A 26,545-nucleotide genomic window follows, 5' to 3' on the forward strand; every position below is an offset into this window, starting at 1 on the left:
AGACTCAATTTAAAATGGGTTTGTGGGGGGACATGCAGCGTTCGGCCTGTAGAGGGAGCTACAGGACCGTGGCCGGGGTTGTGTCGGCGAGACTTTTGTTGCACACCTGCTGCGAATTAAGTCTCGTCGGCGAATGTTTAAGATGTGTGTGCTTCTGCCATTTCAGTAGGGGAGCTAAGCTGGAGAAGGCGAGGCGAGGCGAGGAGAGCCGAGAACTGAGACGGGAGAGAGAGAGACTTTGGACGAGGCTGGAAAGCCAAACAGTGCCAGCGGAATACTTTATGAATAAACGGGACCAATTCCCTTATCGAGATACTGCGTCTGCCTCTGTGTATAAACGAACTTTGTTACATTGGCGCCCAACCTGGGACACAGAATACAGGCAAGATGGACACGCTAACAGCGGCAATATCGAGGATAACGCTCGTCCTCGAGCAACAGACGGCCCTGCAGCAGACCCAGCAGGCGACGCTGGAGGAGCTGACGGCGGCGAGGGTCGCGGACAGGGCCCTCCTCCAGGACTTCACCAGGGCCGGCGGGCCGGCGCCGGGGACCGGAGCGGCACCAGGTCCCCCCAAGGTCCAGCTGCAGAAGATGGGGGACCTGGACGACCCAGAGGCGTTCCTCGCGGTGTTCGAGGGGACGGCGAGGATCTCGGGGTGGCCGGACCGAGAGTGGGCCTACCATCTGCTGCCCCTCCTGTCAGGGGAGGCGCAGCTCGCGGCCCACAGTTTGCCGGCGGCCGCCCAACGGGATTACCAGTCCCTGGCCCGGGCGATTCGGGACCGCCTGGGCCTGACACCGGAGGAACACCGGCGCCGGTTTCGGGCCATGACAATGGAGGAGGAGTGCCGGCCCGCACCGCCACCTGGGTCCAGTACCACCGCCCCCAGGACCTCAAGACCGCCGTGGGACTGGCCGAGGACCATCTCTCCCTCCCACCGCGGGGGCCACAACGACCAACCCCGGCCCCGCGGCAAGGGGGGGGGGGCCAACGCCCAGGAGGAACCGGGGGAGCAGAAGGAGAGAGGCCGGCGCCCGCCCCGAGGACGAGATGGCAGGGGCCCACCTATCTGGAACCGACCCCGGCCCCACAGGGAGCACCTCGAGCGACAGGGGGGTGTGTTGGCGGTGCGGACGGCCGGGCCACGTGCAGGCCGAGTGTCGGGCGATGGACGTGGGACAGGTCGTCCGCATCGGCGACATACCGGGCCCTCCCCCCGGACCAGGAGCGGCGTATCGTATTCCGGTAAGGATACAACGTGATACGCACCAGGCATTCTTGGATTCGGGCTGCATGCAGTCCATGATCCAGGAGCGCCTGGTTCGGCCGGGGGCATTGTTGAAGGCATCGAGGGTGCGGGTGAGGTGTGTGCATGGGGACATTCACGAATATCCGGTGGTCGCTATCGAAATTCATTTTGAGGGGAAAAACCATAGTGTACAGGCGGTGGTTAGCCCACGCCTCACGCATCCCCTGATTCTAGGTGTGGATTGGGAGGGGTTTCCTCAAGCGGTAAAGAGGGCTACCGGGATGCGTGCACGACAGCTAGGGAGGTGTGTGGCGTGTAATGTGCTCTGTGCCGAGGCGGCCCCTCGCGACACTGCCGGGGAGCCGGAGCCGGCGGGGGCGCCTTCCCCGCCGGACTTCCCCGCCGAACTATCCGCGGCTAGGCGACTTCCCCCTCGAGCAGTCTCGTGACGAGACCCTAAGATCAGCCTTTGACCAAGTGATAGCAATTGATGGTACTTTGATAAGGCCAGACACAGTGCGCGCCCACCCCTATTTTGCGATTATCCGCGACAGGTTATATCGAGTAAGTCGTGACTCACATAGTCAGGAGGAAGTAACCCAGTTGCTGGTTCCCCGCAGCCGCCGCGAAATGGTCTTCCAGGCGGCTCATTTCAACCCCATGGCGGGCCATCTAGGGTATGACAAAACACTGCACCGTATAATGGCTCGATTTTATTGGCCGGGGATTCGGGCAGAGGTGCGTAGGTGGTGCGCTTCCTGTCGGGAATGTCAGTTAGTAAATCCCCCGGCCATTCCACGGGCCCCCTTGCAGCCCTTACCATTGGTCGAGAACCCGATACCCCGAGGCAATACCTCTGCGCAATATCTCTGCCAGGAGTGTAGCGCAAGCATTGTTTCAAGTCATCTCCCGCGTGGGAATCCCGAAAGAGATTCTCACCGATCAGGGCACTAATTTTATGTCACGCACCCTCAAGGAACTGTATGGCTTGTTGAACATCAAGGCGATTCGAAACAGTGTTTACCACCCGGCCACTGACGGCCTTTGTGAGCGGTTCAATCGGACCTTGAAGTCAATGATCCGGAAGTTTGTCCACGAGGATAGTCGGAATTGGCTTAAATGGCTAGATCCCCTGTTGTTTGCGGTGCGGGAAGTTCCCCAAGCTTCCACCGGGTTTTCCCCGTTTGAATTACTCTACAGGCGTAAGCCCCGGGGTGTCCTAGACCTGCTTAAAGAAAATTGGGAGGAAGGGTCTAGCGACAGTAAGAGCGAGATCCAGTACGTCCTCGACTTGCGCACAAAGCTCCACGCCTTAGGGGCTATCTCACGTGAGCATTTGCTGCAAGCCCAGGAGCGTCAGAAACGCCTGTATGACAGGGGGACTACCCTACGAGAGTTTACACCGGGAGACAAGGTGCTCGTACTGTTACCCACCTCCAGCACGAAATTACTCGCGAAGTGGCAAGGGCCGTTTGTGGTCACACGTCGCATGGGGGACGTGGATTATGAGGTTGTACGCTCGGACCGGGGGGATAGCTTGCAGGTGTATCACGTCAATGTCCTAAAAAAATGGAACGACGGGGTCACGGTTGCTCTGGCTACGGTAATTCCGGAGAGAGAGGAGTTCGGTCCGGAAGTCCCAAAATCGAAAGTTAGCACTCCGGTCGATATTGATAACCATCTCTCTGCTAGCCAGGCCGCGGACGTTGCAGATTTGCAGCTTAAGTTCGCTGACGTGTTCTCTCCCCTGCCCGGTCGGACTACGCTCATCGACCACCATATAGAAACGCAGCCGGGTTTAACGGTGCGCACGCGTCCCTAACGAAACGTTGTGTGCACGGAGTTGGAAGCTATGCTGGAGCTGGGTGTGGTCGAGGAGTCCCGCAGTGATTGGTGTAGCCCCATCGTGCTTGTCAACAAGCCAGATGGGGCTATACGGTTCTGTGTGGATTATAGACGGGTTAATGCGGTCTCCAAGTTCGATGCATATCCGATTCCCCGGGTCGACGAGCTCTTGGACCGGCTTGGTACGGCCAGGTACTTCACGACATTGGATTGCACGAAGGGATACTGGCAGATTCCACTCTCGCCGGTGTCCCGGGAGAAAACGGCATTCTCCACTCCGCTCGGGTTATTTCAGTTCACCGTGCTCCCTTTCGGGTTGTTCGGAGCCCCAGCCACTTTTCAGCGCCTCATGGACCGTATTCTGCGGCCGCACGCCGCCTATGCTGCGGCCTACCTAGATGACATTGTCATTCACAGTGACACCTGGCCGCAGCATGTGCGGAGTGTGGCTGCTGTTCTGCGGTCCCTGAGGCAGGCGGGGCTAACGGCCAACCCGAAAAAGTGCGTGATCGGGCGGAGGGAGATCCGGTATCTGGGGTACCACTTGGGACGGGGGGAGGTGCGACCGCAGATTGAAAAGACTGCGGCCATCGCCGCCTCTCCCCGGCCCAAGACAAAGAAGGAGGTGAGGGCCTTCCTGGGGCTGGCGGGATATTACCGCCAGTTCGTACCAGGGTTTTCAGAGCTGGCCAGTCCCTTGACGGACCTCACCCGAAAGGGTGCCCCGGATCCGGTCCAATGGTCGGGCCAGTGCCAGGGGTCGTTCGAGGCCCTTAAGGGGGCTCTTTGTGGAGAAACGGTCCTGTATGCGCCTGATTTTAACCTCCCTTTCTCCCTACAGACGGACGCGTCGGATAGAGGGCTGGGAGCAGTGCTGACCCAGCGCGTGGAGGGGGCCGACCGGCCGGTGCTGTACCTGAGCCGCAAGCTGTCGGAGAGGGAGGGCCGGTACAGCACCGTGGAGAAGGAGTGCCTGGCCATCAAGTGGGCGGTCGGCACCCTCCGCTACTACCTGCTGGGTCGCGCCTTCACCCTCTACTCCGACCATGCCCCCCTCCAGTGGCTCCACCGCATGAAGGATGTAAACGCGAGGATCACCCGGTGGTACCTCGCGTTGCAGCCCTTCAACTTTTCCGTCGTGCACAGACCGGGGGCGCAGATGGTCGTGGCAGACTTCCTCTCCCGTGCAGGGGGGGGGGGAGTAGGTCGTCGGCCGTCGGTTCCCCGGCCTGTGTCGGGCGGTGGGGGTATGTGGGGGGACATGCAGCGTTCGGCCTGTAGAGGGAGCTACAGGACCGTGGCCGGGGTTGTGTCGGCGAGACTTTTGTTGCACACCTGCTGCGAATTAAGTCTCGTCGGCGAATGTTTAAGATGTGTGTGCTTCTGCCATTTCAGTAGGGGAGCTAAGCTGGAGAAGGCAAGGCGAGGCGAGGAGAGCCGAGAACTGAGACGGGAGAGAGAGAGACTTTGGACGAGGCTGGAAAGCCAAACAGTGCCAGCGGAATACTTTATGAATAAACGGGACCAATTCCCTTATCGAGATACTGCGTCTGCCTCTGTGTATAAACGGACTTTGTTACAGGGTTATTAATTGATTGATTCCTATGCAAACCAGAGACCCTATAAAAACAAAGATATTAATTCCAAAATTACATGAACTATTATCCTTGCATTAAAATGGACTCAATTCAACTTATTGAGTGACTTGTTGATGACATTTCTTTTAGTATTTTAGCTAATTTTAAGAGTGTCATAGCAAAGGGTCTGAATACTTATGTACATGAGGTATTTCTGTATTTCAATTTTAATAACTTAAATTTTTAATAAAAAAAACTTTAATAACTGAAATTTAAAAAAACTTGTTTTTGCTTTGTCATTCTGGGGTATTGTGTGTGGATTGACGGTAAATTATTTTTAATTCATTTTAAATTTAGTCTATAACACAACAAAATGTGGAAAAGGTGAAGGGGTCTGAATAGTTTCCGAAGGCACTGTATTATGAAAAGCAGATTTATCAGACAGTGCAAAGTGGAAATAAAACAATAAGAGGAAAGGAGTAAGAACGTAAAAACAAAACTAAACAATAAGCTGTAGAGAGAAAAAAAGAAAAATTATAGACTGACAGCAGTTGAGAGTCCATGTTAGTTGAAACTGAAGGGAAAGAAAAAGAGGCATATGATATAGGATGAGTGTTGGGGAATGTGTCTCCACGAGTAGAGGGTTAGAGGGGTTGGGAGGATGGGAGTCTAATACAGCTGGCAGGGTGGTAGACCTGAGACCACAAGGAAGCCGCACCTGCCAAGATACCCCCAACCAAGGTCTTTGGAGAGTAAATGCCAGTGAACACTGAGCTTCTCTGAATTGTGGATCTAATATAGAGGTAGTCCAAGTGCTGTATATTCACTTCAATAAAACTCAACCATAAGAGGGTGATCATGTCAGTTAGTGTTTGATTCCTGTTAGACCAGATCCAGTAAATGCTTTTACTGGAATCAACCTAGGACAACAAACTACACATAACTTTGGCATATGTAATGGTGACGCAGATGATGATGATAGGACAATACCACCAATATAGCAGTGAAAAAATGTATCTCTGGACTAGTGTAAGACCTGACAGGAGATCGTTCAGAATGGAGTAGAGAAAAGAGCAAATATCCAACGTCCATGAATTGATAAAATACAGCTTAAATATGGCCTTGATAGCATAACGAAAGACACAACAATGTCAGGGAGAGAGAAGCATGCAATGAAGAAACAATGAGAACAAAGATTTGAAGGAAATAACAGAACAAAACACAGGTTGTGCAGTACAGACACACCACTTTTTTGTAGGACACAGACAGAATTGAGGAGAGCTATAGTGGGAGAAATAAGGAGTGGCTAAAGTAAGAGATGAGAAAGAGGGCAAAGATGTTTGTTCTTGATTTGAGGCTTTCATATAATTTCTCAAACTCTATAGAGAGGGGCAAGGGAGGCAGCAATGCCTGAGTGGACTTACTCTTCACCCCCTTTTTCCCCTTGCGCTCCTTTCTGTACTGCTCCTTGAGTTTGGTTATCAAGCCCTGGTCCACCACGTCCCAGGCCTCAGAGATGGGACACTGCTCGTCCTTCTCTACACAGGGGGACAAAATCAGGCCGAGAGGCTGTTCAGGTGCAGCCCTGGATGTGGCCATTGGCCAGGCAAGATGCAAGACCTGGTCTCAGGCTGCTATTCTCCTGGAGGTTTCTCCACCAAAGATCTAGCCAAACTCAATTGGTCATGTCTTTTAACTGAGCCCTGAGATCATTAAAATATTTAAAAGGGAGTTCAAAGGGAGGTCGAAACCCCCAAGGAGAGTAGGTCTCTAGCACTGGAGGCGGACATCCCTATTTTAAAGGAAGAGAGAGACCACCTGCCAATGACATCAGTCCTGAGTTGAACCCTGCCCATGAGTAGCACAGAGGCCAAACATGAGATGGACCAGTCACTGTGGAGATTACTCTTTTACTCTTGGCCATTACCAGTGAAGGGACTTCTTCAAACTGGGGTGTTCCTTTGTCTGACACATTCATCTATACTACTTTAATGGATGAACATTTGGGGGATCAAATTAAACACAAATAATACATTTCAAGCCATGTGCATATCCTTACACGCATATTGAAATACTAGCTCATTCTCATGTTGAAACCCTAAAGAACACTAAGGAATTCCTTAAAATGGGTTCTTTCTGGCTTGAACATTCTCAACAAACCATACCAAAACAAAACAAAGTAACTGCCCAATATTGCATCCAGACCAGTTTTCTTAGTTTAAAGTAGAAGACTTGTGGGACTCATGTCATTACATACTGTCAGGAAGAGAATCAAGTCAACCCGGATCTTTTAACCAAAACAATACATTTGATTCTGTTATACCCTAATTAGTTTCAGCAGCACAGTATGAGGTGACATGCTGTAAAGGCGAATTTTTGAATTTCATCTTTCAGTACAGCATAATTCCTGTAGATGGCAGTAGAAGTAGGAGCCCCTGCCTGTTCCTGCTCAATCCTACAGTGTGTGGACGAAGTCCGAAAATGAGCCTTTCCAAAAAACGAAAAGTGTTTTGTCGTGTTTTCAAAATCGAATGGAGCACGAAATACTTTTTTTTTCATCTGTTGTATCTAAAGTGGTATGGCCCGCCAGAACATATTCGTTCAACAATCCACCGTTCAAGAAAACTCAACTAAGGCGATGCTGTCTCACAAAATCGCAAAGCATAGCAAGCCTTTTTCAGAGGGTGCATTTTGGGTGAATGCATGGTGGAGGCTGCTAGCCTGGTCAGCCCGGACAGTAAAGCTAATTTTGAGAATATTAGCCTGTCACGGAGAACAGTTACACGGACGGTGGAATTAATCAATCAAGATCTTAGTTCCCAGTTGGAGAGGAAAGTGACAGACTTCGAGTATTTTTCACTTGCGCTGGACGATAGTACGGACATTAAGGACACTGCACAACTTCTTGTCTTTATCAGAGGGATAAACAAGAACTTTGAAATTACAGATGCATTTCTTTCCATGGAATCATTATAAGGGACAAGACTTATTCAATAGCGTTTCTGCTTGCCTCGAACAACATAATTTGTCATGGGATAAATTGGTAAATGTCACTACAGATGGTTCTCCAAATCTTACGGGCAAAAACGTGGGCCTTTTGAAGAGAATTTAGGACAAAGTGAGAGAGGTGTCGCTAAACGCTGAGGTAACTTTCTTGCACTGCATTATCCACCAAGAGGCTTTGTGGAAATCTGTACTTGGACTGGAGCATGTTCTTAGAGTGGTTGTGAAACAGGTAAATTTTGTCAGAGCTAGAGGACTCAATCACCGTAGATTCATTCAACTGTTAAAGGACACTGATGCAGAGCATGGTGACTTACTTTATCATTCAAACGTTCGCTGGTTAAGTCAAAGGAGAGTATTTAATGCACTGTTAGTGATGCCAAGAATACCTTTTCCTGATAAAATGCACTGGAAATGAAAATAGTAAATGTTACATGAAAATGTTACTGAAAGTAGTAGGACAAAAAAAATAACTGTGATTAAGAGTATTGGTTGACTGTAACACAAATAATGTGCATTATAACTTGAGATAAGGCACTGATGTACTGTAAAATATGAAAGTGATAGCCTATTGTTCTGTATTTTGTATGTATTGATACTAATGTCATTGTTAAAAAAACAGGACTTTAAATGGAGGGACATTGTGTGAAAATAGGTCTCTTGAGAGCCAGTCCTTTGGAAATGTGATTCACTTGAACATCAGTGCACATGCAAAAATATTTTTGGTTTAATAAATTTGAAATTGAGGTACATAGAGCACTGTGTGTTGAATGCAATGTAACATCAAGTATTTCGAAAAAATAAATAAAATGTGGTCCCCCCCACCTGGTATTCAAGACCAAATGTGGCCCCTGAGCCAAAAAGTTTGCCCACCCCTGCTGTAAACAATCTGCAATCTGTAAACAAATTACAGAAATTGACTGCAAAGAAAATAAATTAAAGAAAATAGCAACTATTAAATGGCTTTGACAAATATGAAATTACTTCATGGTCAGTGTGGCACATTGTGTAAAAAAAAAAAAAAAAAAATCAAAAAAGAAATAGGTGGAATCTGAAATTAAAACTGTATATTGTAAAAGGAACAACCTGTCATAGTCTGTCACACCATACCACTGTTGCCTATCCTCTCCCTGGTCCCCATGTATTACTTCTTCAAAAACTGTCTGTTCCCCATCTCTCACTGAGCAGTGTTTCCCCTTACTCACCCCAGTCTGTGCCGTCCCCTGCACTCCGGGAGTCTGGCGAGGTGTCCATGTCATCAGGGCTGGACAGGAAATCAAAGCCCTTCATGGCCTCCTCTGTGTCTGGGTCTTCACTGGTGTCCATACGGGGAGATATGGTTGGTGATGATGACGATGATGGTTTCTGCCTTATGATCTGGGGAACAGACAGAGGGTCCTTATTACTGCAACAGCAGGGTATGGGTGCTCATAATAATCAGTATGAAAAGTGGGATAGAATTGTAGGTGTAAGTGATTGATGTGGACCATAGTGTGCGTCTGTGCATGAGGTTCTTACCGTCCCTGTTTCCATGATGGTTCGGTCCGTCCCCTCACTTTCCTCATCATCACTGAACTCTGCTGCTGCACTTTCAATTAACTTGAAGGCCTCCAATATAGCGCTGGATTCACTGAGCTCTGTTTTCCTTTCAGACACAATCACACAATGTTTGTATCCATGGTGAGAGACTGAGCCAATGACCCTACATGATGAAAGCAGACCGAATCAAACAGAGAGCAACATGACATTTCTACTCAGAAGGGGCCACCAGTGAGCAGGCCCATTATCACAGACATGGAAAATGATGATAGCTGATCCCTGTATAAGCCAGAATGGATGGCATTAGTAGAATGGACTGCATTAGTGGCATATCAATGTGGATGTGTATGATCATGCCCTTTTCATTTTGGAATCCCAATTCAGTGTTCTTCAGCTATGTGGGACTCAGTTCAAACACAGAGTACGTTGTTTCATTTCTGAAACCAAATAAGCATCTCCATCTGTGCTATCATGCATACATACATACTGTTGAACTGTGAGGAGAGACAGATTTCGCATCTGTCATTTATTATATTCTCATCAATATAGCCATACAACAATCTGCTTCAATCAGTATATCTGTCATTATGATTATATTTTGTTCAGTCATACACTGTTCAATGATTCTGTTATGATCAGTATCATAGTCTTTTATGATTTTGTGTAAAACTAGAATGCCTATGCAGTAATGGTACGAATCAAAATAGTCAAGATGGCGCCATGCTCTATCTGTTGGCGAGAACGCGCTGATTTAGGTGCAAGGCCTGTTATGGAAAATACATTGATAGAACTGTTTGAAGGATATACACTTTCATATGACTGATACAACTTGTGTAAATACTGTGATTACATTTTCTCTTGCCACACCTCTAAAGTTCTAGAGCCATTGTTCTGAGAAACACTGTATAATTATCATATGGATAGCTGTGGTTTCGGAGGGAGTAGTGGGGGAGAGCGAAAACAAAGGAACAGACCCATCTTGCCGACAGGAAGGTGGATAAGTGTGAAATGTTGAACGCTGACTAATCAGTAAGAAAGTCTCCCCATTGTTTCTTGTCTCCCGCCCCCTCTCACATGAGCACAAACTTGCCGGTGATAGCCTTGGCGGCGCCGACCATTATGTTTCATCTGTATAAAAGACAACCCTGATAATCGCCTCGAGACTCGCGCTAAACAGACCCCCGGATTTACGCTGGGCTGCTGTTGGGCTCCTGTCTCTTGTTTGCAAGCAATAAATACCGGACTCAGATATTGTGGCTACTCAGGACTTCATTTCTTGAATCTCACCTCCGAAGAGCTGAAGTACAGAGTGGTAAAACCTAGACATCCACCACAGGCCACACTGACCTAAAGGAGCGTCTTTATTATTGAACTGTGCACAAGTTTCTGTCCCTGAGAAAAATCCATTATCAAAGGTTTGCTCGAAAAAAACCTTATCTGAGAGAGTTTGAGACAGAGAGATCTACGGAGGCGGGTTGTCTCCGAGGTTAAGGGTGTGCATGCACGGGATGGTGTTCCAATGTAAAAGGAAAAAAGGCTTCCTTAAGGGGTGCACCCGCACAGGAAATTGGTTTTCCCCAGGTATTCGGCGGTCTTTGAGCTCACAAGAGAAAAAATGTTTTCCCCAGTTTTGTTGTATAAGTGCATGGGTTGTTGACCCTCTACAGTTGGTCCATTGTTTGTTGTATAGTGTGTTGGTGCACAGTTTATGTTTAAGGTGCGGGTATAGAAAAAGATAGCTTGGTCATCGAGCACGAAGGGAGAAAAACGTTTTAATGTCGATGTACTGTGGTTAGACAACAGTACTCCATAAGTATTGGAAAGAGGAAGCTTGTTGTCTTCTTTTAGTTTTATACTCCAACAGTTTGGATTTGAAATCAAACAATTACTATGAGGTTAAAGTAGAGAAAATTGGCTTGACAGGTGTTTCTGGTTAGTCAGGTGTGTTCCGTCACATCATTTGTGCAGGCGTAAGAGAGCCGTCAGTGTCTAGTATTGATTCTAGGCTTCGCATTTGGAGTCTGCTATTGCTGTCTGACAACATGAGGACCAAAGAGATGTCAATGAAGTCAAGGAAGCCATTATGAGGCTGAAATATCAGAAATATCTATCAGAAACATAGCCAAAACCTTAGACTTCCCAAAATCAACAGTTTGTAACATCATTAAAAAAGAAAGAAAGCACTGGTGAGCTCAGCAATCGCAAAACGGGCTGGTAGGCCAAGGAAGATTTCTACAGTGGATGACCGAACAATGCTCACCATAATTAAGAAAAACAACTGTTCCACTGATCAAGAACACCCTCCAGGAGGTAGGCGTGAATGTGTCAGAGACTGCAATCCGCAGAATACGTCGCCAGCCGAACTACAGAGGATTCACTGCAAGGTGCAAACCACTAATGATCCTCAAAAATGATGGTTAGGTTCCAGTTTGCTAAAAAGTACCTAAAAAGCCTGCAGAGGTCTGGAAAACGGTCTTGTAGAAAGATAAGATGAATATTATCATGTACCAGAGTGATTGCAAGAGGAAAGTTTGGAGAAAAAAGGATCTGCCCAAGATTCACAGCATACCACCTCATCTGTGAAAAATGGTGGAGGGGGTGGTATGGTTTGGGCATTTATAGCTGCCACAAGTACTGCCTAACCTGTCTTAATTGATGTTACTGCTGCTACTGAAGTGTACAGAAACATGTTGTCTGCTTGAATACAAGCAAATGCCTCCAAATTCAATGGATGGCACTTCATCATACAGTAAGACAATGACCCCAAACATACTGCCATAGCAACTAGTGAATGTCGTCAGTGACAAAAACCGGAAAGTTCTTGACTGGTCAAGTCAATCTTCAGATTTTAATCCAATTGAACATGCATTTCACTTCCTGATAAGATTTGAGGCAAAAAGACTTGATTTGAGACAAAAAACTGAAGATGGCTGCAGTGCAGGCCTGGCAGAGCATCACCAGAGAATATATCCAGCGTCTGGTAGGGTCAATGGGTCTCAGACTTCAGGCAGTTATTGTAGGCAAAGGATTGTCACCCAAACACTAAATTTTACATTACATTTTTGACATCTAGCAGACGCCTTTGTCCAAAGCGACTTACAGCAAGTACATCATCTATACATCAGTCATCATGAAAAAAAAATCTATGCTAGGACCAGGGGCTGTTGGCAGTCACAATGCAAGAAGAAAGAAGGATTAATTTATTTTTTAAAATTTGTTTTTATTATTTACAGTAGAGAAACTTGTACAGGGGGGTAGTGGGGATGAAGAGGTCTTTAGGAGGGACAGTTAAGATGTAGCCTGAAGAGATGGGTCTTCAATCTACGGCGGAAGATAGGAAGTGACTCTGTAGTCATGACAGCAGCGGGAAGCTCGTTCCACCAGCGGGGCGCAAGGACAGTGAAAAACCGTGACCGAGTAGCGCGGCTGCTGCATCCACGTAGAGGCGGCGGTGCCAGGCGAAGTGATCGGGCAGGGGTTTGGGGGCTGACCATTGCTTGCAAGTAGGGAGGGGCTGTTCCCTTTGCCGCCCGGTAGGCGAGCACCAGGGTCTTGAATCTGATGTGAGCTGCTACCGGGAGCCAGTGAAGGGTGCGAAGGAGGGGGGTGTATTTGGGGATATTGAACACCAGACGGGCGGCAGCATTCTGGATGAGCTGCAGAGGCCTGATGGCGGAGGCGGGGAGCCCGGCCAAGAGTGCGTTGCAGTCGTCAAGGCGAGAGATCACAACTGTTTGGACTAAGAGTTGTGCTGCTTCTCTGGTGAGGAATGGACGTATCCTTCTGATGTTGTAGAGGAAGAATCTACAGGAGCCTGCTGTGGCTGTGATATTTGCCGCACAGGATAAGTGGTTGTCAAGGATCACCCCAAGGTTCTTGGCTGTCTGGGAGGAGGTCACAGAGTTCTCTACAGTGATGGAGAAGTCTTGGAGAGGGTGTTGCCACCTGTGAGTCAGAAGGGGGGAAAGAGAGAAAGAGTTGAGTGTCATTTGCGTAGCAGTGGTAGGAGAAACCCTGGGGGACCCCAGTGGTGAGGGCTCGTGGAGAGGACAGCGATCCCCTCCACGTCACCTGGTAGGATGCAAACCAGGAGAGTGCAGAGCCAGAGATGCCCAGTTCTGAGAGGATGGAGAGAAGGATCAGGTGGTTTACTGTGTCGACGAGAGGATACTGTGTGGGTAGAGAGTGACTGGGAGGGGGTGGATTTGAGGGGAAGAGAGAAGGATACAAAATGATGATCAGAAACTGGAAGAGGGGTAACAGTAAGGTTGGAGGTATGGGAGGATCTGGTGAAGACAAGGTCGAGCTGATTGCCCGCCTTATGAGTCAGAGGAGAGTGGGACAGGGTAAGGCCGAAGGAGGAGAGAAGGTCAAGCATTCCAGATGAGTGAAGCTTCTCTGACTGGACGTTGAAGTCATCCAGGCGTGAGAGCGGTCTACCGTCCTCAGGGAAGAAGCTGCGAAGGACATCCATCTCATCTAAGAAGTGGCCAAGCTGACCTGGTGGACGATAGATAACGACAATGTGAAGTTTGACAGGGGAGGTGACAGAAACAGCATGGAATTCAAATGTGGATATGGACAGGTGTGACAGAGGAAAGACACTATGTGACCACTTAGGTGAGATGAGAAGTCCTGTGTCTCCCCCTCGACCAGAGAGTCTAGGGGAATGAGAGAAGGAGAAGGCATCAGAGAGGGCTGCCGGAGTAGCTGTGTTTTCCGGTGTAATCCATGTCTCTGTGAGGGCAAGGAAGTGGAGGGACATGAAGCAGGCGTAAGCTGAGATAGCCTCTGCTTTCCGGACCGCTGACTGGCAGTTCCAAAGTCCTCCCGCGACAGTGAGGTCGTGGTCAGTTGAGCATGGTGAGTAGATTCGATTGGAACGGTTGCGAGGGGAGGTGTTGTGTCGATTTGTCCTCCTGAGGGATGAAATAACAGGAATGGGGAGAAAGCACATTGTGATATTTGCCGGAATAGAGAGAGAGGGTTTGTGGGCAATACAAGATGTAGGTAGCGCTCAATAGACTCAGAGTAGTGAAAAAATAATAAAATACAATAAGAATACTTAGTAGTTTGGCCTTCCTCGATGGACTCCACAGATTGACTCCTTTGTCTTTGTGTCAGGAGGCTGTCGCTCTTTGACCGTCATGATAGAAATGCAGATTCTGTAATTACTGATGACGAGCAGGGTAGCAGCCCCTTCCACCAAACGATCAGTGTACGACCAGACAGATTTCACCACTCAATCCCAAATGTTTTTGTCCTGGTCCAAGGTGAGCAAGAGTTAAAATACCTTGCAGAACAGTTTCAGGCCCTCCCACTGGAGATTGAAAGCAAGTGGCTTCAAACAGATAGCTTTCAACAGAAACTAGGTCCCAGAGCTTAAGGCAGGATAGCCACAGCAAAATACAGCAAAACTACCAGCAACACACTGACTTTAAACAAGATTAAATTAACTTACTTAGACTGGAGAACAGGCTTCACCACTCAATCCCAAATGCAAACCATGAGTACTTTATTTGGACATCATATGCTTATTTTTTTTAATACTTTTGGAGGCCTGAAATAAGGGGACTATGTTTAAACAGTGTTGTACTTTCCAAATGGTGAACTCTAACCCAAAAAAAATAAAAAAATAAAAAAATAATGAAAAACATTGCATTAAAGCTGAGCATCTCTACTTTAACCCCATAGCATAGTGACTGTTTGATTTCAAATCCAAACTGTTGGAGTAAAGAGCTAAAATAAGTTATGGAGGGCACTATCACTTTTGAATTCTGTGTCTATACCAAAACAATGTTAATATCTGAGAGTGTGCATCTGAACTAGTTGTGATGGGGAAACAAAGCTTTCTGATGCATTGAAGCTTTCCAGTCAATTGTGTCGAAAATAGGTTCATTAGTCAAGGCTTTGAACAACAGTGTACACTAGTGGCAACTGCTGGTCAAAATAATTTAGAGCAGCCAAATTATTATTCATGATTATGTCCCACACGCTATAGTGCGGAGACAGAACTGTAGTAGTTGGGCCATTGGAGTATAATTATTATTTATGTTTGAATAAAAATAATGATGAGACTTTCCAAGATTGAAATAAAGAGGGAAAACATTTGTGTGGAACAACATTGTGTATGCATTAACTGGGCAGCGAAAGTGCTTCTTATAACTGGGAAGTTACCGTGCTTATGTAACTGGGCAAAATGTGTCCATGCTTCAGAACGTATTCTTTTTCTCTCTGGTTCCATCTCTCTAGGTTCTAGGTTTCACTCAATAGAAGCACACAACTTTAAATAACTGTCTGTCTCCTATACAACAACCCTCGAAATTAGTTATTTTCTTAAAATGACACTCTTAAAATTAGCCAAAATGCAAAAATGCCATCAACAAATCACTCAATAAGTTGAATTGAGTCCATCGTAATGCAAGGATAATAGTTCATATCATTGTGGAATTAATATATTTGTATAGGGTCTCTGATTTGCATAGGAATCCATTACACACTGTGTGAATCATCCATCTGCTATTTATATTGCTTACTGGCTATACTGTTCATATTGTTTATACTGTTTATACTGTCCATACTGTATATTTTTTAGTACTTCTATTTTTATTTTATTGTATTTTAAAACTTATTGTGTTGTTGCACTACTCTGTGGCACTGTCACTTTTGCATTTCACTGTATACTTGTATGCACGTGACAAATAAAGAAATCTTGAATCTTGAATCTTGAATCAGGTTGTCATTACAAACTGAGCAAATGGAGAGGAACAAAACTGTGGAAATGTGTTTAGTTGGTTTTACTACAAAGCATTAAGTTTGGTGCAAATCCAGCACATGCAATGCAGTTTCTGCACCATCTCTTGTGTGAAGAATAGTGGTAGCTGCATCAAGTTATGGGTATGTTTGTCACTGGCAGGGACTGGGGAGTTTGTCAGGATCAAGAGAAAATTATGAAATTTGCTGAGTTGGTCGTGACACCCTAATCTACACAGTGTGTAATTGATCCTATGCAAATCAGAGACCCTATAAAAACAAAGATATTAATTCCAAAATGACATGAACTATTATCCTTGCATTAAGATGTACTCAATTAAACTTATTGAGTGATTTCTTGATGACATTTTTGCATTTTAGCTCATTTTAAGAGTGGCATAGCATAGGGTCTGAATACCTACAGTGGGGGAAATAATTATTTGATCCCCTGCTGATTTTGTTAGTTTGCCCGATTACAAAGAAATGAGCGGTCTATAATTTTTATGGTACTTTTGTTTTAACAAATAGACACAGAATATCAACAAAAAAAGTCCAGAAAAACATATTATATAAAGTTATAAATTAATTTGAATTTGATCGAAGGAAATAAGTATTTGATCCCCAAGCAAAACATGACTTGGTACTTGGTGGAGAAACCCTTGTTGGCAAGCACAGAAGTCAGATGTTTCTTGTAGTTGGTCACCAGGTTTGCACACATCTCAGGAGGGATTTTGGTCCACTCCTCTTTACAGATCCTCTCCAAATCCTGAAGGTTTCAAGGCTTTTGCTTGGCAACTCGAAGCTTCAGCTCCCTCCACAACTTTTCTATAGGATTAAGGTCTGGAGACTAGCTAGGCCACTCCATGACCTTAGTGTGCTTCTTCTTGAGCCACTCCTTTGTTGACTTGGCCGTATGTTTTGGGTCATTGTCATGCTGGAAGACCCATCCACGACCCATCCTCAGTGCTCTGGCTGAGGGAAGGAGGTTCTCGTCCAAGATCTTACGGTACATGGCCCCGTCCATTGGCCCCTCAATGCAGTGAAGTCGTCCTGTACCCTTAGCAGAAAAACAACCCCAAAGCATAATGTTTCCACCTCCGTGTTTGACGGTGGGGATGGTGTTCTTGGGATTGTAGCATTCAGCATTTCTCTCCCTCCAAACACGAAGAGTCGAATTTATGCCAAAGAGTTCAATTTTGGTCTCATCTGACCACATCACCTTCTCCCAAGCCTTCTCTGAATCATTTAAGTGTTCATTGGCAAACTTCAGATGGGCCTGTACATGTGCCTTCTTGAGCAGGGGGACCTTGCGGGCACTGCAGGATTTCAATCCGTTACAGTGTAGTGTGTTACCAATGGTTTTCTTGGTGACTGTGGTCCCAGCTGCCTTGAGATCATTACCAAGCTCTTCCCGTGTAGTTCTGGGCTGATCCCTCACCCTTCTCATGATCATCCTTACCCCACAAGGCGAGATCTTGCATGGAGCTCCAGGCCGAGGGTGATTGATGGTTATTTTGTATTTCTTCCATTTTCTAATAATTGCACCAACAGTTGTCTCCTTCTCACCAAGCTTCTTGCTGATGGTCTTGTAGCCCATTCCAGCCTTGTGCAGGTCTACAACTCTTACTCTGATGTCCTTTGAATGTTCTTTGGTCTTGCCCATGGTGGTGGAGAGGTTGGAATGGAAGAGATTGATTCTATTGACAGGTGTCTTTTATACCCATAACAAGCAGAGCTTAGGAGTACTTTCTTAAAGTGACAGGAGTAATCTGTGTGCCTCATGGGCATATAACCGGTCTGTATGAGCCAGAATTCTTGCTGGTTTGTAGGGGATCAAATACTTATTTCCTTCGATCAAATGCAAATTAATTTATAACTTTATATAATGTGTTTTTTCTGGACTTCTTTGTTAATATTCTGTCTCTATTTGTTAAAATAAAAGTACCATAAAAATTATAGACCGCTCATTTCTTTGTAATCGGGCAAACTAACAAAATCAGCAGGGGATCAAATAATTATTTCCCCCAATGTATGTACATGAGGTATTTCTGTATTTCAATTTTAATACATTTAAAAAAAATGTGTTTTCGCTTTGTCATTCTGGGGTATTATGTGTGGATTGATGGCAAATTCTTTTAATTTAACCCATTTTAAATTGAGTCTATAACACAATAAAATGTGGAAAAAGTAAAGGGGTCTGAATACTTTCCGAAGGCACTGTACATTTTTGAAAACTTTCAGAAACTTAGTCCCTCCCACACACTGCCCCATCAAATCATGACTGAAGCTGGTCCCATTACTGGCAAAAGGGAAATAGGTGATGCCTTTAATCAACATTTAATTTCTGCTGGATATGTCTTTGAAATGTCAAATTCTACTCCTGCTGTTGGCAAGCAGTCAAGTGATATGGCAGTACATAGTGTCAACTGGCCTGGATTACATAGTAATAGTTATGGTTAGGCAGGGCTGCGCGAAAGAGGAATGGACCAGTGGGCCTGCCATGTCGGCGGAGATGGAGTAGTGGGCTCGGTCATTTTGGGCTGCGTCGTTCACCGGCCCCGCAACCCACAGATCCACCGGCCCCACAGCCCACAGATCGCGTCGTTCACCAGCCCTGCAGCCCACTGATCAACCGGCCCACCGGGAATTCTCCCGGTGCCCCAGATGGCCAGTCTGCTACTGGTCACTGGTCATAAATGATATTGTTAGTGCTCTGGATAAAAAAAACTAAAATGTATTGCTCTATTTATTGATTTGTCTAAGGCAGTTGTCTGACAACTCAGTCTATGAGTGCTGTAAATGCTATACAACACTCACCTTTATCTAGTTACAAAATACATGCTATTCTCCAGATCCCGCAAAGATACCTCAGAGTTAAATATTAGCACCCTGAGTGGCGTCCAAATTGAACAAGTCCCATCATATACATATCTTGGTATCTGGATCGATGACAAGCTGTCATTTAAAACACATATACACTCACCGGCCACTTTATTAGGTACACCTTGCTAGTACTGGGTTGGACCCCCTTTTGTAGCCCATCTGCTTCAAGGTTCGACATGTTGTGTGTTCAGAGATGGTCTTCTGCATACCTTGGTTGTAAACGAGTGGTTATTTGAGTTACTGTTGCCTTTCTATCATCTCGAACCAGTCTGGCCATTCTCCTCTGACCTCTGGCATCAACAAGGCATTTTCGCCCAGAGAACTGCCGCTCACTGGATATTTTCTCTTTTTCGGACCATTCTCTGTAAACCCTAGAGATGGTTGTGCGTGAAAATCCCAGAAGATCAGCAGTTTCTGAAATACTCAGACCAGCCCGTCTGGCACCAACAACCATGCCACGTTCAAAGTCACTTAAATCACCTTTCTTCCCCATTCTGATGCTCGGATTGAACTTCAGCAGGTCGCCTTGACCATGTCTACATGCCTAAATGCACAGAGTTGCTGCCATGTGATTGGCTAATTAAATATTTCCGTTACCGAGCAGTTGAACAGTTGTATGGTCCTCTGTGGCTCAGTTGGTAGAGCATGGCGCTAACAACGCTGAGGTTGTGGGTTCAATTCCCGCTGGGACCATATATACTGAAATGTATGCACTTAACTGGAATGTAAGTCGCTTTGGATAAAAGCGTCAGCTAAATGGCATGTAAGAATGTGTGTAGAAATATCATTACTGTGAAGTTATATGTACTTTCAAAGAAACTGGAAATTAAAGAAGGTTTCTTCTATCAACCTTCACGGCCACATTGGATTATGGCGATATAGTATAGTGTGGCGCCCGGCCCGTGCCTAAGCCCATGCGCGAGTGTGGGACGGTGGTAAATGGAGTATATATCTCGCCTCTCTTTGTCTCTGCTGTTTCTGCTGTCCCTCTCTTGCCCCGTGTTGTCTTTGGCAGGACCATGTATGGAGTTCCTGCGCCCCAAGGGGCCACAGCTGCAACCCGTGGAGATAATCACCGTATGCCCATACATGGAGTTCCTGCCCATCAAGGCACAGGTGAAGGGCATCAGCAGGAGCAGCAGAGACGGTACAAAAGTAGCCCACGGAGCACCCAGTGGGGAGGAGTTGCTACGGCGAACCAAGGAGCAGTTGATGAGAGAGAGAATAAGCCAAGTCACCATTGTCCAGTGTATGACCCCTGACCATAGGAGAGCCCGCTACGTTGCCAACCTTCGCCTGTCTGACTACCCCGCTGCCGCCCCGACCTGGAACGTAAGAGGACCACCCACCGTGTACCGAACCCCCCTGCTATCTTCACGACACGACGCCTTCTCACCCCCACCCTCTCTCTATCATTTCCCTCTCCCCGCTAACCGAATAAATATCTTTGATTATAATTCTGGTGTGGACCTCTCTGCTTACACTGTGTTTGGGTCCGTGACGCGCCCGCACACCCCGGCGGCCGTCACAATAGTAATATATGCATGCCAGTACATCCTCATTAAAACCTCTTGACGCAGTATACCATAGTGCCCTCCGCTTCATTACAGGAGACACATTTAATACACCATTGCCATCTCTATCAGAAAGTAGGTTGGCCATCCCTATCTACGAGGATAAAACAGCATTGCCTTCTGTTTATTTATATAGCCCTTTTATAAAAACTTCCAATCTCCTAAATTATAGAACCACTAGTTTTTCCACCCGATCACAGGAGTGGTTAGTTCTCAAGGTCCCGCATGTTTCCACTAACCAAAAAACCCCAGCTTTTAGCCAGTATGGTCCAAAAAAAATTAACGAACTCCAAGTGATACCAAAACTAGACTCTTTAGTACCGCTTGGACATTTTAGGTCGCTCTTACTCGTTTTGTTTGTTTCCTTGTTTGTATCCTATGTATTTGTATCATTTGTATTGCAAGGCTCCCTTGAAAAAGAGACTCTGGTCTCAATGTGACTGTGTTAAAATTATGGTTAAATAAAATAATTTATAAAAATGTATCTTGTTGGTTGAGGAAGACTTAAAAATGTGCATTCATAATGTGTTAAAACAGGCCACTAAGTAATCCAGAGTGAAGTATGTTTTGTGAATCGTGCTAACCATTAAGCATAGGCAAATTAATGGACAGTTTATCATTTGTGCCTACAGTAGTTGACAATGATAATTTTTGCTTACTTTGTCTACAGCACACATGCGGCCTGGTTTAATCAAGTAAACATATTTAGAGAAATGTAAGTGAACATTAGTTACCAACTCCAATTGTTGCCTCATTTCCAATAACACGTATATTCATTTCCAATAACAAGGACATCATTGTATCCCAAACAACTTACTAATTGGAAAGTAATGCAGATTCATTGAAATTGAATGTTGTAGACAAAAACTGATGAGTTGATGTGCTTTCAAGACGCATATTCAAATAAGAGGTTAACCGTTATTCCTAATTTTGAATGTAGGGATAGAATCGCTCCTGGTATGTGAAGGCCACATACATGGCATTGAAGCAGACTATTCTGTACAACCCCTGATAGGGGTGCAGGATGTTTAGTCGGCTGTTCCACACTCCGTTCTCATTGTTTTGTCAATGAGAATGGAAAGAACATAGCTGGCGATGCTCAGTGGATAGTTATACCAATTTGAGATAGTTGATTTAAGATGTCTGTGTTGTGGTGGATTCCTGACTAGTGCAGGATCACCAATACAAAATGGGGGATAGGGCAGAGACTACTATACAATAGAAAGCCCCATGAAGATCTTGATTTGGAGTTTAAAATGTTGCTGTACTCCTACTTCAGGAGGAGTATTATATTGACAGTAACTGATATATTTACTATTTACACAGATTCTAGGTATGCATTTGGGGCTCTATGGAGAGAGCGTGGGTTCTTAACCTCTGCTGGTACTCTGATAAAGCATGCTGCCCTCATTGCTGACCTGTCAGATGCTGTTATGCTGCCTTTAGATGTCTCAGTTAGTAAATGGGCAGCCCACACCACAAACACTTTTCTGTCTCACGGGGGAATGCCTGATGTTGCATTTAAATAGATTACTCCCTTTGCCCAGGGATGCCCTGTTGGCCGCCGTGACTCCTGTCCTTGTCCCTTTACCTGTTGATGAAGTTCTGTTGTTACAAAACAGTGCTGATAATAAGGAGAAATGGATTTGGATGTGTAATGACTGTACTCTAATCTAATGTTTGCCGCCATCGGAGCGGCTGCCCTGTGGCCCCAAAAGCACTGCTCCCATATCTTGCTCACGTGTCACGTCCTGACACGTGAGAAAAGGGAGGATGGTGGCAGCATGTGTAAAAGATTGGTGGACCTTTGGATTTGGTGGAATCTGTAAGAGATTAACTAAAAACTGCGGAATTGGCGCAAAACACAACGCAGCTAAACCAATCCCACACACTCTTGAAGCTGCTCCATCCCCGTGGGGACCTTTTGTAAATATTCAAATGAACCTGCTCTCATCTGTGAAGAGAACAGGACGCCAATTCTGGTGTTCTATCACGAATGCCAATCGAGCTGCATGGTGCTGAGCAGTGAGCACAGGTCCCACTAGAGGACGTCGGGCCCTCATGCCACCCTCAGGGAGTCTGTTTCTGACAGTTTGGTCAGACACATGCACACCAGTAGCTTGCTGGAGGTCATTTTGTAGGGCTCTGGCAGTGCTCCTTCTGTTCCTTCTCGCACAAAGGAGCAGATACCGGTCCTGCTGTTGTGTTGATGCCCTTCTACGACCCTGTCCAGCTCTCCTCGTGTAACGGCCAGTCTCCTGGTATCTCCTCCATGCTCTTGAGACTGTGCTGGGAGACACAGCAAACCTTCTTGCGACCGCACGTATGGATGTGCCGTCCTGGAGGAGCTGGACTACCTGTGCAACCTGAGTGGGCTGCAGGTACCACCTCATGCTACCAGTAGTGACAAGGACACTAGCAGAACACAAAACTAGAGAAGAATCAGTCAGGAAGGATAAGGAGAGAGCAATTGTCTGTGGCCACCACATGCAAAACCATTACCTTTTTGGGGGTTGTCTTGCTTTTGCCTCTCCAGTGCACCTGTTGTCACTTTCATTTGCACCAAAGCAGGTGAAATTGATTCACAATCACTTGTGCTTCCTAAATGGGCAGATTGATATCCCAGGAATCCTTCTCTCCACTGACTTGGTGTTACACTGTGACGATTAAGTGTTCCCTTAATTTTTTTGAGCAGTGTATATTATAATTCACTGCCCATCACTGACACTTGAAAAGAGAGTTCATTCTGTCTGTATAAATTACTGAACGCTCATTATCTTGATTGCCCCACTTATTGCAGCAGAGATGTTCGTCATGGTTCTGTAATCTGTCTGTTAGCTTCTGTATGTTGCCATGTTACGACGCAGTTGTCAGAGAACTTAAGTATTTACAAGTGTCTCTGTCTTAACTCACTCCTTAATATACCGATAGCAACTTGCGCAAAATTCGTGAAATTAAGAACTTGACTGTTCTAGGGGAGGAGTGGGACTGGATGGTAGTCACCATTCGAATTGTATCTCTAAAAGACAGTGAAAACATAATTTGTTTATTCTCATCATTGCAAATGGCATGACACATTTTTGATTGAAATTAGAGTTTTCATGAATCAATCATGTGAAATACATTCAATATGAACTTGTGGTGCCAGAGTAGAACATTTATGACACAAAAGCTCTTTGCTTTGTGTCCATATAGCCTCCTGCTGAAATGCGCGGAATCAACTGAGAAACATTATATAGCCTATATAGCCCTGCAACAAGGGGTAAGGAGCCCCCCAGGCTGCCCCCACACACTGAAATGTGATGTCCCTTAGTTCATCCAGCCCCACCTTTGGGGCTGTTACCTATGAGTGTTGAAAAATAAAAATAAAATGACTAGTCAATGCTGTCAAAGTCCCTATGTCTATATCCAATAGCATTGATTTGAATTCTTGACATCATCAGTGTACTGATTTCACGGCCCTGCAGCAATGGGCCAAAGAGCGGGTGGAAGAGGTATTCTCCTGGTCTCTGCCTAGAGGAGGGATAGAGGGAAGGAATCATAGGGATTGTCGTTGGGCAAAGTGTCTGGCCTGTTTGGTAGCATGAACTCCATCTCAAAAACACTATGAGGTGCTGAGATTAGACCAGACCCCAGGCCAGCACGATCCTCTCCACGCGCTCCTTGGCTGTCTGAAACCCTGCAAGCTTGGAGCTCTGGGCATAGGGCTCTGGGCAGCTGAGTGGAAATGGAGAAAAAACGGCCTCCCTGATGACCTAAAACCTTATCTGTCTCTCCTCCTCAACTACACCTCATCTGCATCAGCTGCTAAAGCTTCTTACAACCATTCCAAAATTCAATCCTCTGACCCAAGGAAACTGTTCTCCACAATTTCCTCACTCCTCAACCCACCTCCTCCCCCTCTTCCCTCCTCCCTGTCTATGATGACTTTGTCACCAACTTTGAAAAGAAGGTTGATGACATCAGCAGCTCTTTCCCTCTACCTCTCACTAATACTGTTAAATCTCCTCCCAAACCCATTGCGCTCTGGTCTCTGGTTTATCAGCTTTTCCCCCCCTCTCCCCTGATGATGTTCTAAAGCTGGTCACATCCAAGCGGGCAACCACCTGCCCCCTTGATCCTATCCCCTCCCCCTTTCTCCAATCCATCTCCAAAGACCTCCTTCCGTTCCTTACCACCTTAATCAATTCCTCTCTGTCCACAGGATCTGTCCCAGCTGCCTTCAAGACAGCCAGAGTCAAGCCTTGTCTCAAGAAACCAACTCTTGACCTGTCTGCTGTCCATAACTACAGACTGGTTTCCCTTCTCTCCTTCTTATCTAAAACCCTTGAACGTGCTGTCTCAAACCAACTGTCTCACTACCTCCTTCAGAACAACCTCCTTGACCCTCACCAATCTGGCTTTAAGGCTGGGCACTCTACTGAGACTGCTCTCCTTGCTGTCACGGAGGCCCTCCACTCTGATCGAGCGTCCTCCCTCTCCTCTGTTCTCATTCTTCTGGACCTGTCTGCTGCATTCGACACAGGAATCCTTCTCTCCACCCTCTCAGAATTGGGCATCTCTGGCTCTGCACTCTCCTGGTTTGCATCGTACCTGGCCAATCGCTCTTACCAGATGACGTGTCCTCTCGCTGTCCTCTCCACGAGCCCTCACCACTGGGGTCCCCCAGGGCTCTGTCCTAGTGCCCTTACTGTTCTCCCTCAATACTAAATCTCTTGGCTTGGTAATTTCCTCACATGGTTTCTCCTACCACAACTACGCAGATGACACTCAACTCTTTCTCTCTTTCCCCCCTTCTGACTCACAGGTGGCAACATGTGTCTCTGCGTGTCTTGCACCACCACCTCAAGCTCAACCTTAACAAGACTGAGCTGCTCTTCCTCCCAGGAAAAGCCTGCCCTCTCCATCACAGTAGAGAACTCTACTATGACCTCCTCCCATACAGCCAAGAACCTGGGGGTGATCCTTGACAACCACTTATCCTGTGTGGTGAACATCACAGCGACAGCACGCTCTTGTAGATTCTTCCTCTACATCATCAGAAGGATACGTCCATTCTTCACCAGAGAAGCAGCACAACTTTTGGTCCAAACACTTGTGATCTCTCGCCTTGACTACTGCAACGCACTCTTGGCCGGTCTCCCCGCCTCCACCATCAGGCCTCTGCTGCTCATCCAGAACGCTGCTGCCCGTCTGGTGTTCAATCTCCCCAAATTCTCCCTTGTCACTCCCCTCCTCCGCACCCTTCACTGGCTCCCGGAAGCAGCTCGCATCAGATTCAAGACCCTGGTGCTCGCCTACCGGGCAGCAAGGGGAACAACCCCTCCCTACTTGCAAGCAATGGCCAGCCCCCAAACCCCTGCCCGATCGCTCTGCTCTTCCACCTCGACTGGCCACCTGGCACCGCCGCCTCTACGTGGACAACATCAGTTCTCTGGTGGGAAAGGCAAGGCAGCGCCTGTTCCATCTCAGGCAACTGAGGAAATTCAGAGTCTCCCGGAGGATCCTTCAGTCCTTCTACTCTGGAGCTGTGGAGAGCATCCTGGCTGGCAACATCACCGTCTGGTACGGTAACAGCACAGCCCAGGACAGGCGAACTCTGCAAAGGGTGGTACGCCTGGCAGAAAAGACCATGGGAGCTCCAACCCCCCCTCTCCATGTCCTGTACACCAGGAGGTGTAGGACCAGAGCATACAGGATTATGAAGGACCCTCACCACCCGAAACATGGACTGTTCCAGCCGCTGCCGTCAGGAAAACGCCTCCGCTGTCATGCAGCAAAAACAGAGAGGCTAAGACTGAGTTTCTTCCCCCATGCCATCAGAATTGTCAACGATGACCCCACCAGTGCCCCCCTCAAGTCACTCACACATGCACTGTCATTCTAACACATATGCACACACATAATCATCCATCTGCTATTTATATTGCTTACTGGCTATACTGTTCATATTGTTTATACTGTTTATACTGTCCATACTGTATATTTTTTAGTACTTCTATTTTTATTTTATTGTATTTTAAAACTTATTGTGTTGTTGCACTACTCTGTGGCACTGTCACTTTTGCATTTCACTGTATACTTGTATGCACGTGACAAATAAAGAAATCTTGAATCT

The 26,545-nt window shown here is 46.6% G+C and overlaps 1 protein-coding gene across 6 annotated transcripts in view; it reads right to left on the reverse strand.

The window, feature by feature from the left end:
* The window catches only part of LOC310824276 (striatin-like), a 113,406-nt gene that overhangs the window by 13,659 nt on the left and 73,202 nt on the right, over nucleotides 1-26,545 (reverse strand). For 4 of the 6 annotated variants that reach the window (XM_083697146.1, XM_083697144.1, XM_083697145.1 and 1 more), the window contains 3 exons: nucleotides 9,197-9,380; nucleotides 8,884-9,055; nucleotides 6,100-6,213 (listed from right to left, as the gene is read on the reverse strand). In XM_083697146.1, coding sequence (XP_083553272.1) covers nucleotides 6,100-6,213; nucleotides 8,884-9,055; nucleotides 9,197-9,380 — 470 coding nt within the window. The remainder of the gene's footprint in view (nucleotides 1-6,099; nucleotides 6,214-8,883; nucleotides 9,056-9,196; nucleotides 9,381-26,545) is intronic. The other 2 variants (XM_083697147.1, XM_083697148.1) reach the window with 2 other exon arrangements.

This window comes from Argentina silus, assembly GCF_951799395.1.
Source record: "Argentina silus genome assembly, chromosome: Y".
NCBI lineage: Eukaryota > Metazoa > Chordata > Actinopteri > Argentiniformes > Argentinidae > Argentina > Argentina silus.